The following is a 13,881-nucleotide window of genomic DNA, read 5'->3' as shown; positions in this document are numbered from 1 at the left end:
CATAGAAACTAGCCAGGAGCTGCAACTCAAAAAAACACTATAGCTTTCCATTTCTTTAACTGAAATCGCAATACAATGCATCTTCACCCAATCTAACAAGGAGCAAAATATTTCCTCTTCCAACAGATCATGCTTATTTGATCTGGCTTGACTTCTTGTGTGTGGAATGACCTTTGTTCCTTTTATTATCAAAAGTTGGACAAAGTTACTATGCAATTCCATCACCACCACCCATCGTTGCTGTCTGCTATTTTCTCTTTAGTTATAAAATTGTCTACAGTCACCCAGGATGTTTACATAAAGCAGAGGTACCTAACAACTGGGTTACTACAAACCAGGCCTTTAAAACTTCAGGACAGGCTTCAGATCTGAAATAGTACAAGATACTGATATTTTTGGCTTTACCTAATCCAGAAAAATGTATGAACCACTTAAATAGCTCTCTATTTATTTACACAAACAAATTTGCAGATAAAATACAGCTACAAACTACAAAACAATTTAAAAAACATATATACATAGAACTATGATCACTGAAGCAAATATTTTAAAAATCAGTAGAACTTTAAAAGAAATATAGGTAGCTAAAGTATTATGTCTGGGTAGATTTGCCAGCACAAAAACCTTTTCAGCAGGCACCTAAAATAATATCACAAGGGCTTCTGCCTAATGTCAATACATTGCAGCTCAGTGATCTTGTATAAACTCTAACACAGACAGGAAAAGATGTTTTCAATAGAAACACATTTGTCCTATGGGAGCACTCGCTGTCAATGTGAATAGAGTTATCAAATGTAATTTGCCAAGTTTGCAAAGGGTGAGGCAGGTTACCTGGTGGCAAACCATATTTATTATTCAGGAAATACCTGAGCGTCTTCCTGAGCCTTTGGAAAAATATAATGACAATATGTAAATTAATTGCTTTTATTGAACTGTAATTATGCAGCAATGACTGGTTTTCCTCATGATGGAGGAAAATGTATAAAATGCTAGAACTGAAAGAACTTTCATTAAAATATATTGCAAGAAAAAGAATCCCTTCCTTTTCCAACCTGCAGGCGTTGAGTGTGGTTATGTAGCCAAAACAATGTTAAACACACATAAGAGTTCAATGGGGGTGGGGGTAGCCCTCCCACCAATCATACTCCTGATTCCCATCTTTCGTTTTTTGATAGAAAGGAAGTTTCTAGCATTTGTAGAACCTGAAATGAGACAAAATGTGCAAGCACTATATTCTCCATTTTTTGGGGTAAGAAATTACAGAATGACACACACACCTACGAAAACTAGTATGAAATGAAGGAATCACATGCACCTTCGAGGTTACTTGGCTGTGTTTTATTGATGGCCTTAGCCAAAACCTTAGCCAAATTTGTTGAGTAGATATTTTATTATTCCAAGGTACCTGCTGTCCAGTCATGTGAGAATCAGATTTAAACACACTCAGGGGCTAATAATACACATTTGCAAGAGACAGGTGAAATAAGGCCATTATCTTGAAAGCAACAAAAGGAGTCTACTGAATTGGATACCTTACACAACCTCGTGAAACAGTACCACATCCTTTGAACCTCAGGCCTACTCTAAAACAGAGGTTAAAAGGAGCAGCTGTTAATCTCTATTCAGTCCTGGACCCTGAGGTTGAATTAATTCACTCCTGAGCAAGATCAACAGGTGTTTCTCAAAAGCCTATTATAAAATTAATAGTGAGGGGGTGGGGATGATCCTGATTGAATAAAAAAAAAACCATTCTGACTTTCACGGTCTAAAATTACTGCTAAACTTATGAGGCAGTGCCTATTAAAATAGGGCTTCGTCTTTCATAGCAGAATGTGATTTCATCAGTGGCGCAAAAAGTCCAATTCATTAAAACAAATCCTAGGCTGGAAATTTGTCCAAGGTCTATTTACAGCCACCATACCCTTGTCAGCTGACAAAACCAAGCCAATATGTATGTGTGTATTTCCTCCCCCCACCCCCAAGCAGGTCACTGAGCAAAGACAGTTCAAATATTTTGAACAAAACCCTACCCAGATTGTGGTCCTAGATGTAAATCATGGTCACTTGTGAACCCAATTTTGTAAACAAGATTGCAACTCAGAACTGGAAGCAAATGATGGATATTTATCTCTGCCATTCAGCCTCTGAATTAAATGCTCCTGGTGGCTTTGTCTCTACACCAATTATTGTAAGCCTTTAAGGCAATTAAGTACTAAACACAAGTTAAGGTGTATTTGGATGGACACTTACTTACACACACCTCAGATATGAAATCTAAAAAGCACTCCTGTTATATAGCAGGACACATACAATATCTGACATTTGTGGAAAGGTTGGGTGGGGTTAATTGCATGTACTTTTTTCCAGACTGTGAAATGTACATTGTCACAAACAATTACTTTCTAAACAATAATTATTTGTATAATGCATAGTTTACATACTACATAAAGGGTGACATTCATTGCTCGTAATACTGTGACTAAAAGTATAAGTGGAATATTTTGATATCCATTGAGGCCCATTGAAATGCCATTTCAATCACTAGGATTAAAAGGTTAGCAAAACCTGATCCGATACCTACAAACTCTAAAATATATATTATACTGAACAGACACTTGTTTAAAAACTACTTATTTTTTATTTGTCAGCATCACTTGGGACCATTAAATAAGGTTGTGCTATTACAAGTGCACTAAAACTGAGGAAGGTGTTTCTGTATTTTGAGAGCTTTTAAAAATAAAATAAAAGAATAATGTAGTAAAAGTAAAGTGTCTGGCACATACAAGAATTGCCATGTGAGTCAGACACTTATACTCTGGAACATTGGTTACAAATGATTATTCTGAAATCAAATCTTACCAGAATAGGCGTGGCGTGGGTAATTTCGCCCATGCCTCTTTGTCAGAGACCGCTGTACTGCTGAAGAAACACTGTGAAAGACGTGGTTCACTCTGCGCAGAATTCGGAAAGGATTTTCTTGTCCTTCTCTTGCATATCCACGTTGCGACATTGTGCTATTGCCACATGAAACTTTAAAATAAAATGTTTCATACAAAGAGAACCCACAATATCTTTTTCTTGTAGCCTTTAATGTTCACTCCAGTGCTACTTAAAAAGCTAGCATTTTTAAAAAGTTGTCCAGGACTTTAGCATTTGGAGATGAAGGGTAACTCTTTGTATTTCACTTCTCATTAATAAATGAAACAATAAAACACTTGGCGGATTTAACTGCCGGTAATTCACTCCAGTTTTGATCGCAGCGACAATTTCTTGATGCACCTAAATTACACTGTATACTGCTAAATGTATTTTACAAAATGTAACTAATATATTGATGCACGGAACACATTCACTGCCTCTCCTCTTCAGTAGCTGTTACGTAAAGCCAGAAATCTACATGAGAAATAATACTGTACAGAAATTTCTGAGTAGCTAACTTCTGTTCTTGGATCCAGGTGTGTTTTCAGTCAGAACCCATCATTTTTAGAAGAGGTCATAACCAGTTTTATAGTCCATCTCCTTGCCACATAGCTCTCCCACAATATTAGAGAGTTTTCCTTCATTTCCAAATCGCCTCTACCATTATTTACATATTTGCAATCTCCTTCTTAATGCCCAGGGGTATTCTGCAATTACCAAGCAACATCTTAGGCTTCCACTGTAGAAGGGCACATGGAGTTTCTCTTCATAGATTCATGTCAGCAGCCAGCCAGGCAGAAATCTATTGCTTAAATTGCTAAACTTTCAGCTCCCACATCTGCCCCATCAGGTTTGTCTCTTCCCCTCTCCTTGAAGTTTGCACTGTTCCGCTGCTTTCAACAGGGCAGAATAAAATAGCAAGGCTAAGTAGGATGCTATAAACAAATTATGCACCTTTCCTGTAACAGGTCCTCTTTTTAACTGCTGCTGGAGCCCCAAGAAACTGAAGATACTGCAGCTGAGCTCTTCAAAGTCAGAATGGCTTTTTCCTCAAAGCATTCAAAAGGAAAAAAGCTAAGAGGACACTTCCCAAGGAAATTCAAATAACACACAAATTACAGTGGGAAGGAAGGGAGGGAGACCACTGCTGTCTTAAACCATACCAGGAAGTTCTGCATTGTCTCTTCATCTTATTTAATACAGAAGAGAGAGAGGGGGGCGGGAAACTGATTATGTTGCTTTACTTGGCAAGAACCCCTTTCTGTGAGAGACATTTGGCTAACTTAACTGTGGGTGTGTTCAGATAACTCGTATTTTCCCACAACAGCACACTGATGCTCGCAACTACTGTGCAGTGTGATTTTCAGAGAAGTATGTACAGGTCCAACAAAACACTGAACTCAGGAGTGAATATTAACAATTTGAGAAACACAGTCTTCACACTTTGTAATACATATGCATCTTTTGAAACTTTTTCATCACAGTTAGTAACAGGAAAACCACAATGCACGAAGCAACTCAGCTGTTTCTTTGTGGCTTACAGAGTCCAAGGTATTTTTTGGATCGTATGGTCCACGCACAATCAAAGGCAACTAAATGAAGCTCTTTGGAATGTAATAACACTCTTCGTCAGAGAATATTAAGCATGTGGAAGCTGTGGCTGGATGGTTACATGGGAGCCGGTTGAAGTTAAATCCTTCGAAGACAGAGGTCCTCTGGCTGGGACGGGATGATATGGGATGGGGGGGGGCAACTCCCATCTCTTGCGGGGGTGCAATTAGCGCCAGCACCGTCCTTTAAGAGTTTGGGTGTAATCTTCGATACCCCCCTCTCTATGGAGGTGCAGATTACAGCTATAACAAAGGAGGCATTTTTTCATCTCCGCCAAGCTAAGCAGTTGGCTCCTTATCTCTCTCGCCCTGACCTAGCCCCTGTGATCCACGTGACGGTCACCTCCAGACTGGATTATTGTAACTCGCTCTACGTGGGGCTGCCCTTGAGACTGACCCAGAAACTCCAGTGGGTGCAGAATGCCGCGGCGAGACTCCTTATGGGGTCTTCGCTGCGAGATCACATTCACCCGGTGCTATACCAGCTGCACTGGCTCCCGGTGGAGTACAGGATCAGGAGGTTTAAGGTGCTGGTTTTAACCTTTAAAGCCCTATACGGCCTAGGACCCTCATACCTACGGGACCGCCTCTCCTGGTATGCCCCACAGACGAACCTACGGTCTGCAAATAAAAACATCCTGAAGGTCCCAGACCACAGAGAGGTTAGGCTGGCCTCAACTAGAGCCAGGGCTTTCTTGGCTGTGGCTCCAATCTGGTGGAACGCTCTGTCACAAGAGACTAGGGCCCTACGGGACCTGACATCTTTCCGCAGGGCCTGCAAGACAGAGCTGTTCCACCAGGCCTTTGGTCAGGGCGCAGCCTGACTCCCTCCTCTGGCAATCTGCACAGAAGTTTGCTTAACGGTTGCCATCAATTTGATTTTAATTAATTTTATAATGGAATGTTTTTAGAATGTGGGATTATTTGATTGTTGTTAGCCGCCCTGAGCCCGGCTTCGGCTGGGGAGGGTGGGATATAAATAAAATTTATTGTTATTATTATTATGTGTTCCTCAACACAAGACTTATCGCAGAAAGTAGTTAAAAGCAGTTTTTTAAAAAGTCACTTTGTTCCTACAGCTGTTCTTAAATATCCATTGTGAAGAGAGGTCCAGCTTGAAAACACTTCCAATATTCCAATAAGAATCTTTAAAATGGTTTCTGTACTCACTAACTGAACTTGGTTGCCTCACTCTTCTACCTCTCCCCCCCCCCCACTTTAAAAACGAAGATTATGGTATAACAAAATGAAAAGTTAGATAAATATGACATATAAACAGAATTTACTCACAATAGCAAATCACTGTGATTGGCCTGTTATTGTCTAAATTAATGCAAAATAATAAACCAACCAACAAACCTTGCACATCTGGTTAGTAGTATCTTACTGAATTACAAAACAACAAGTTGAGAGAAATAATTCAAGTAAGGACCAAGGTTTAGTTCCGGTTTTTAACATGAGATGCATTGTGGCTGAGATATAACTTATTTTTTCAGTTTCATGATCCCTATGTACAACATGTTTTTCTGGCTAGAAGAGTACAGATGGCTCTACGAACTGCACATAGGATCACTCAGTGTTGGAAACACCAAGAGGCAAGTAGTTCAGGAACTACTTATCACAATATATTTGTGATACAGTCAAACACATATATGGAACCCTTGCAAACTGATGTGTTGCTGGTTGCAAAACCTTGCAGGTAAGTGTACTTTCCACGTCAGTAGCCACTTCCTATTAGGTGCCAGGTTCAGGTTCAGTTCTTGGCATCTCCAGGTAAAGCTGGGGAACAGCTCTGCCTGACACTCTGACAACCTGTTGCTGATTAGACCACAGTGTGGATGGGCCAATAGTGTTGTATAAAGCAGATTTCTACATTGATTCACACTAGGGCTATGTACACAATGCCATTTACTCTGGCTTCAGTTCACTTTGACTGCTGGTGTTAGCCACAATCCATACATATCGTGTAGCTGCTTGAGAAATACTCCTTTTAGATGTGCTTCCCCCTCAAACCAGCTTCCATCCTATTAGAGGATGGAAGCTGCAGTTAAGCTGAGGTGTGTACATTTCAGGCAGGTGGTTTGAGCATGTGCAGATGATGGCACATGCAACGGTGACAGATTCAGTGAACTGGAGCTTGGCATGGGAAAACAAATCAGGTAATGGGCATCAGGTGAAGACATCCCCAACCAGACTCTGCTGTGTGCAGCAATGTAAGAAAGCAACCCAAAATGCAATGGGCAGGGGCGGTGTGTGTGTGTGTGTGTGTGTGTGTGTGTGTGTGTGTAAAACCTAGGACTGCTGGTGATTCCTGAACACAGGCAGGAGCATGGAGAACTTTTTTTAATCTCTATGGTACAAACATGGTTAGCTTAAAAACACAGATAATCAAAATGGAAGATTACAGAATACTTTCGTTTCCACAAGAAGATGACCTACTGGCATGCTTTGGAAAAAAGCATAACATTAAACTATAGTGATGATGCAAATTGGCCGTACATTTCATTTCATGTACTCAAGAGTTCTGAGGTGCAAAGAAATTTGTCGCAACAATGATTGTGCCTGCTCAGAAATCTGAAGGAAACAGATGGTGTGACAACATCAAGGGGGGAAAAATAAATATTTTTCTGGCTGCTGATTCCTACTGTTCAAAAATATATCCACTCAGGATTTCTTTTTCAGTCTCTGCCCAAACACCACCAAGCCAATTAGCAGCTTGAAAGACAGCAGTATCCTACCGTGTTAATTGGAAATGCTAAGCAAACTGCACCTGATCTTATCTGTCCCCTGTGCAAAGGGGAGAGTTGGTTTAAGACTTAATCCAACAGGGATATTGAAGGACCAAGCTACAGTGGGGGAACGCCTTTTTTTTTTACCTTTTCAATAAAAGTCTCAAATCCATTTAAAATGCACTTTTCGTGTTCTTTTGAGAAGATAATTGGTTTTTTAAAAAATGAAATAAAAATAAGCTTGAACAAGAGTGGTTCATTTCATTAGCTCTCTGCAGCATGTTCTCCTAATTCTCTGAATTGGCCTGTATATAAAATGCCACTTGGAAGGCTAGTTCTTCAGACAATTGATTTTCACATGGAACGATCTGTGCATATTGATTTTCTTTTATATACTCAATAGCAGAAATCTCCTTCAATTTAAAATTACCATGCTGCATACGAGCAGGCCTTCTTTTCTGGTGAAGAGGCAAATGATATATATTTGGATTTGTGAAATCCCAGTTTTTTCTAGTGAAGATTTCCAAGGCAAAAATGGCATGCCTGGTTCAGCTCTAGCTGGCTTAGTTTAATCAAATATGCTTTTTGTTCTAAGTAAAAATTAGTTTAGTCATCTATGATTAGTCCTAAAGTGAAGATTTGCATGAAAAGTAAATCACACATGCCACTTCAGTAGACAGGCATAAGAAGGATCAGTTTAGAAGTGCTAGCTGGCAATGTTTCACTTTCAGGCCTTCAAAGCCATTTCTTTAATGCAAACCATAGAAAACTAACCTATGTTATGTTAAAGAGTGTGAAATTTATAAAAAGTGCCTTTTCCGTAAGAGATTTTATAGAACTGTTAGTTCAATACTACAAAGCAACAGAATTGAAAACTCTTTTTAAGTGTTATATCCACCATTTTGAAGACTACTATACACCTTCCAGAACATTTGCTATTGTGAAAACTCATTTCCCCCCCTAAAGCATATTCCCTCCCACTTTTGATTAAGGAGGCATTAGAACAAAATACTTTGTTCGCTTAAAACAGCAAGCCAGAAATACAAAGAATATTTCAGAATAGGTAGTATTTTCTTCCTTAAATATCACAGGATTTAAAAAAGAACATCTGCCACACTGCAAAACATAATAAATGTAACAAATATTACTCACTTTTTGTTCTAGGTGAGAAAATCACCTTAACAGTTGTCAGGGGTTTAGGTGCAGAGGCACGGGCAAGGGAGGAAACAGAGAGCGAAGGGGAGGAGACAGAGGAAAGGATGAGTGATGACGACGACCCGAGATCTCCCAGTCTTTCCAGTGAATCAGAGGATTCACAGAAAGGAGCACCAGTGGCCAGGGCAAGGGGGGAGGCTAGGGAGGCACCCCAGGAAGATAGAGCCAGAGGAGACTCAGGGGGGAGCAGCTGGAAGTCGGGACCAGCGTCACCGCCAGGAAGCAGGGAAGAGGAAAGGAGCCAGGGGGGAAGCGCTGGCAGCTCACCACAGGAGGGAGGGCAGGAGTCAGGAGTGGCCACACCTCCATCGGGGAGCGAAGAAACGGTTAAGAGGAAAGTGGAAGGTTGGGCGCGCGCGCCAAGTTCAAATGCAGAGGAAGGCGGCGCAGTGAGCAGCCCCGAAAGGGAACCAGGTCCTAAAGCCCGGCGCAAGGAGGCAGAAGGGTCCGGGTCAGCGTCAGAAGAGTCCCGGAAGGAAGAAGCCCCGGGGGGTAGAGGGACCCAGAGGAGGACAGTCAGGAGGAAAAGGTGGAGCAAGGCTAGGATATTAAGTTGGTGCGCACGGGGCGGAGACTCAGACGGAGCCTCGCCGATCTAGCTAGTAGACGTAGAGTTGCAGACAGCAGCGTGAGAATGGAAACTGTAATTCAATAAAGACTTTTACTTAATGACCGCTGGCTAGCGTGATCCTCTGTGAGCTAGGATCTTGAAGCAGCTCTGACAGTAGGCTCCATCTCCACATTGTGGGCATCTGCAGCCTCGAGGAGGGGAGAGAAACAGGCGCCCACTAGCGAGCTCACGAACGGCAGGAGACATGACGGCTGAGCAGCAGATAGAGGACCTCAGAAAAGCAGTGGCACAACTGAACGCCGAGGTTCTCGCATCCAGGAAGAGAGAGGACGAGGCAGCTGCCGCCTGCAGGGATCTCCAGGTCAGGTTAGACGTACTGGCAAAGCAAACACCCCGGCAGGAGGGAATTGGGTTGGCGAGACGGACAGGCGGGCTACTCTCTCACTTCGATGGGAACCTGCAACAGTATCCCAACTTTAGAGCCGACGTACTGTGCGCACTGCAACTGTTGCATAAAGACTTTAGAGATGAACAGGAGAGAGTGGGGTTCATCATGTCCCATCTGCATGGGGAGGCGAAAGCGTGGTTGCGCAATTTATGGAGAGATAACGATCCGGCGCTCCAGAATGCGGATGCCTTTATTAAAGCGATGGATGGGTGTTTCTTATCAAGTATTGACATTGATCTTGCACGGAAGGAGGTGCATGGGCTGAGACAAGGGAGGGCCAGCGTCAGACAGTATCATGCCCGCTTTTTCGCCTTGGTCAGCGCCCTGGAATGGGACAGAGATTCGGCTCCTGTAAGAGACCTCTTTTGGGAGGGACTGCACAACTCGATTAAAGATGAGATAGCGAGGGGGGAGAGACCCCGAACCACCCAGGAGGTCGTTCAGAGGGCACTGGCAGTGGGGGTGAGGCTGGAAGGACGTCCGTGGAGCAAGGACGAAGGACGTGGAGGGCGCGAACCAGCCGGGGGCCCCTCCTTCTTTCCCAGAGAAGCAGCGCGGGCGCAATCCACGCCTCCGCCAGGAGGAGGAGCCGAACCTATGGAGGTTGGAGGTGCAAGGGCTCAGTCAGCAACCAGAGCCCTAGCACCGGCAGCAGTGAAGGCGAAGCCTCCTAGAGGGACCAGGAAGTGTTACGTCTGTGAGCAGCCAGGGCATATGGCGAAAGAGTGTCCCCAGAGGCCCCACAAGCTTACTGCAGCCTCAGCAATGGTGACTGCAGCAACGCAGCAGGGAGGACCACAGCAGGGAAACGACGATGTCTGGCTGGAGGAAGAGGCAATGGGGCCCAGCCAGACGTGTCAGTGAAGAAGTCCCCAGAAATTTTACAGCCAGTGAACCCCCTCCCGCCCAAACCAGTAGTGAGGCTCACAGCATCTCTCCAGCTGCCCAATGGAATCACCATGGACGTGCCAATCACCATCGACTCCGGCAGCAACGCGGACTTTATAGGGCAGGAATTTGTCGACAGGCACGCTGTGCAGTTGCTGCCGGCCACACTGCCCCTGCAGGTTGTCACGGTGGATGGCAGGGAGCTGCTAGGGGGGCAAGTGGTGAAGCAGACGCCACCAATGGTGATGCGACTTGGGAATCACAGGGAAGTCATCAGCTTCAACGTCACTCAACTGTCTGACACGCCCATTGTATTGGGCATGAGTTGGCTGGACAAGCACAGCCCAACGATGGCTTGGTTCCAGAGGCAGCTGGTCTTCGGCTCTTCCTTTTGTGCTGAACACTGCATCGTACCCAGGCAGGAAGGAGAGGAAGAGGAGTCACAGCTGCTGCTAGGCACGCTGCAAGCGATTCCCCACAAGTACGCAGAATTTCTGGAAGTTTTCTGCGAGAAGGAGGCGGACAGGCTACCCCCTCACAGACCATATGACTGCAAAATTGACCTGCTGCCGGGGGCGGCGCTGCCTAAAGGGAAGCTGTATTCCATGTCTGAGGACGAACTGCAGGAACTCAAAGACTTCATCGATCATAATTTGGAGCGCGGTTTCATCCGGGAGTCTAAGGCAGCGGGGGGCAGTCCTGTATTCTTTGTTAAGAAGCGAGACACGCCCCAAAAAAGACTCGTAGTGGATTACAGGATTTTGAACAGTGTGACCAAGCCGTCGGACTTCCCCATGCCCCGCATCGACGACCTCCTGGCGAAGGTACGGAAGGGAAAGGTGTTCACCAAATTGGACCTGCGGGGGGCGTACAACCTCATTCGCATGCGGGAGGGTGATGAGTGGAAGACAGCCATGTTCACGCCACTGGGTACCTACGAATACAGAGTTATGCCTTTTGGACTGCAAAATGGCGCTCACGTTTTTCAAGCATTTATGCATCACGTGTTGGCGGGACTTCTCTACAAGACGTGCGTCTGTTTCTTGGATGACATCCTGATCTTTTCGGAGTCGCAGCAAGAACATGACAAGCACGTCAAGGAAGTGCTGGGCAGGCTAAAGCAACACAGGCTCTACGCCAAGCTGGAGAAGTGCCAATTTGACGTGCCGGAGGTGGATTTTCTGGGCTACAAGCTGTCTGACAAGGGGCTCGCCATGGACAGCGCCAAGGTTCGAGCAGTGTTGGATTGGAAGAGCCCACGCAACCGGAAGGAGGTCCAACGGTTTGTCGGCTTTGCGAACTTCTATCGCAAGTTTATCAAGGGCTTCGCGATGCAGACGGCGGCCATCACTGACACCCTTAGCTCCAAGAAGAAGAAGTTCATCTGGACAGAGCAGGCGGAGCAGTCCTTTCAGGCCCTCAAGCGTCTCTTCGCGTCGGAAGAGCAGTTGCTTCATGTCAACCCCAGCATGCCGATGAGGGTGGAGACAGACGCTTCGGACAGAGCAGTGGGGGCGGTCCTGCTTCAGAAGGACCCGCAGGGCGTGTGGCGGCCGGGAGCGTTTTACTCCAGGAAGCTCAGCAAGTCCGAGCAGAACTACACCATATGGGACAGGGAGTTGCTGGCCATTCATGCGGCGTTCAAGGCGTGGAGGCACTTTCTGATCGGCGCCAAGCACACGGTGCAGGTTTGCACGGACCACAAGAATCTGGAACACTGGCGCACGGCACAGTTCCTGAACCAGAGGCAGATACGTTGGGCTGAGTTCTTTGCGGACTTCGACTTCCGAATAGAGTATGTCCCGGGGGACACCAACATCATGGCAGACGCTCTCTCCCGCAAGCCACAGTATCTGGAGGACGCAACACCAGCGGCCGCCATGCACATCTTTGCACCGACAGTGTGGGCGTGCGCCGCGGCGACCGTGGACCTAGAGGCGGTGCGGCGAGCGTTGCAGGGGGACTCCTTCGCACAAACGAAGATGGCAGAGGTGCGAGGGGGCAAGGCAGCGGCCGACGGTTTCCAGCTACGAGATGGATTGCTCATCCGTAAAGGGGCCATCTACGTGCCGGGTGACGAACTTCGAGCCAAGGTGCTACAGCAGCTGCACGACGCACCCACGGCCGGGCACTTTGGCAAGGAGAAGACGGTAGAATTAGTAGCCAGGGATTTCTGGTGGCCTGGAATGAGAGGGGAGGTCGCAGACTACGTGGCGAGGTGTGACACCTGCCAGAGGGCAAAGCCGGTGCACAAACCGCCGGCTGGACTGTTGGAGCCGCTGCAAACTCCGGTCGAACCTTGGGAAAGGGTGGCTCTGGACTTTGTCACGGATCTGCCCAGCTCAAGGGGCAAGACGGCAGTGTTGGTGGTTGTGGACCTGTTCTCCAAGATGGCGCATTTCATTCCGTGTGCTAAGGTGGCCACGGCAGAGCAAACCGCCAAACTGTTCATAGACCACGTGTTCAAGGTTCACGGTCTGCCACGGTCTATTCTGTCCGACCGCGGGCGGCAGTTCATCTCGAACTTCTGGCAGAAGCTGATGGGCTTCCTAAACGTCAAGATCAATCTGGCGTCGGCGAGACACCCGCAGACCAACGGGCAAGCGGAGCGAGCCAATGCCATCATGCAGCAGTACCTGAGATGTTATGCAAACCAACAGCCTGCGACGTGGGTGGATTACCTGCCGCTTGCAGAGTTTGCCTACAACAACACGAAGCACGTATCCACGGGCGTCACGCCGTTCTTCGCCAACAACGGGCGGCACCCTAGAACCTTCCCGGGACTGGAATGCAGGGGAGAAGGGGAGCCGCAGTCAGCAGATGCGTTCGCGTCGGAGCTGCAAGAAGTCCACGATCAGCTGCGGCGCCACCTGGAGCTGGCTAAACACGCATACAAGGTACAAGCGGACAAACACAGAAGGGTTGGCGAAGAGCTCCACGTGGGAGACTGGGTCTGGTTAGCAGCCCACGCAGTGCCGGCCAGGTCGTTGGCCAAGAAGAAACTAGGGCATAAACAACTGGGGCCATACCAAGTCGAAGAGCAGGTCAACCCGGTGGCTTTCAGGCTGGCGCTTCCGGAGGGTTCCAGAATGCATCCGGTGTTCCACAGATCGGTGCTCACTCCCTACAAGGCACCGCACAGGTTCCAGGAACCCGGAACGGCGCCGAGTCCGCTCAGAGAAGGAACGGGGCACGCGGGAGTGGCACAGGAGGAGCGCATCAACGAAGTCACGGAGATTTTGGACTCCAGATGGGGGGAAGAGGGAGTAGAATACTTTCTCGCCAGGGAAGGCACCCCGGCCAGTGCGAACAGCTGGGTGCCGGGCTACGCTTTAGACGAACCTCTGCTCAAAGACGAGTTTCATGCCCTCTTCCCACATAGACCTATGCCAGCAGACTTTTTCGACGACTGGCTTTTCACGCCCACGCTTTCGGACAGCACGTTCAGGGGGTTCGACTCGGACGAGGAACCCACACGAGACGTCCGTTCCCCGGAGGGGT

The 13,881-nt window shown here is 46.6% G+C and overlaps 1 protein-coding gene across 10 annotated transcripts in view; it reads right to left on the bottom strand.

The window, feature by feature from the left end:
- The window catches only part of MCF2L (MCF.2 cell line derived transforming sequence like), a 132,399-nt gene that overhangs the window by 86,086 nt on the left and 32,432 nt on the right, over positions 1-13,881 (bottom strand). The window contains exon 1 of one of the 10 annotated variants that reach the window (XM_081198289.1): positions 2,860-3,968. The exons of the other annotated variants lie outside the window; for them this stretch is intronic. Within the exon in view, the coding sequence (XP_081054415.1) occupies positions 2,860-3,010 (151 nt within the window). The 5' untranslated portion in view covers positions 3,011-3,968. Of the gene's footprint in view, positions 1-2,859; positions 3,969-13,881 lie in introns of those variants that run through there. 10 annotated transcript variants of the gene reach the window in all.

The sequence above is a fragment of the Podarcis bocagei genome (assembly GCF_964188305.1).
Source record: "Podarcis bocagei genome assembly, chromosome: 6".
NCBI lineage: Eukaryota > Metazoa > Chordata > Lepidosauria > Squamata > Lacertidae > Podarcis > Podarcis bocagei.
This window is presented reverse-complemented; position numbering and strand designations above follow the sequence as displayed.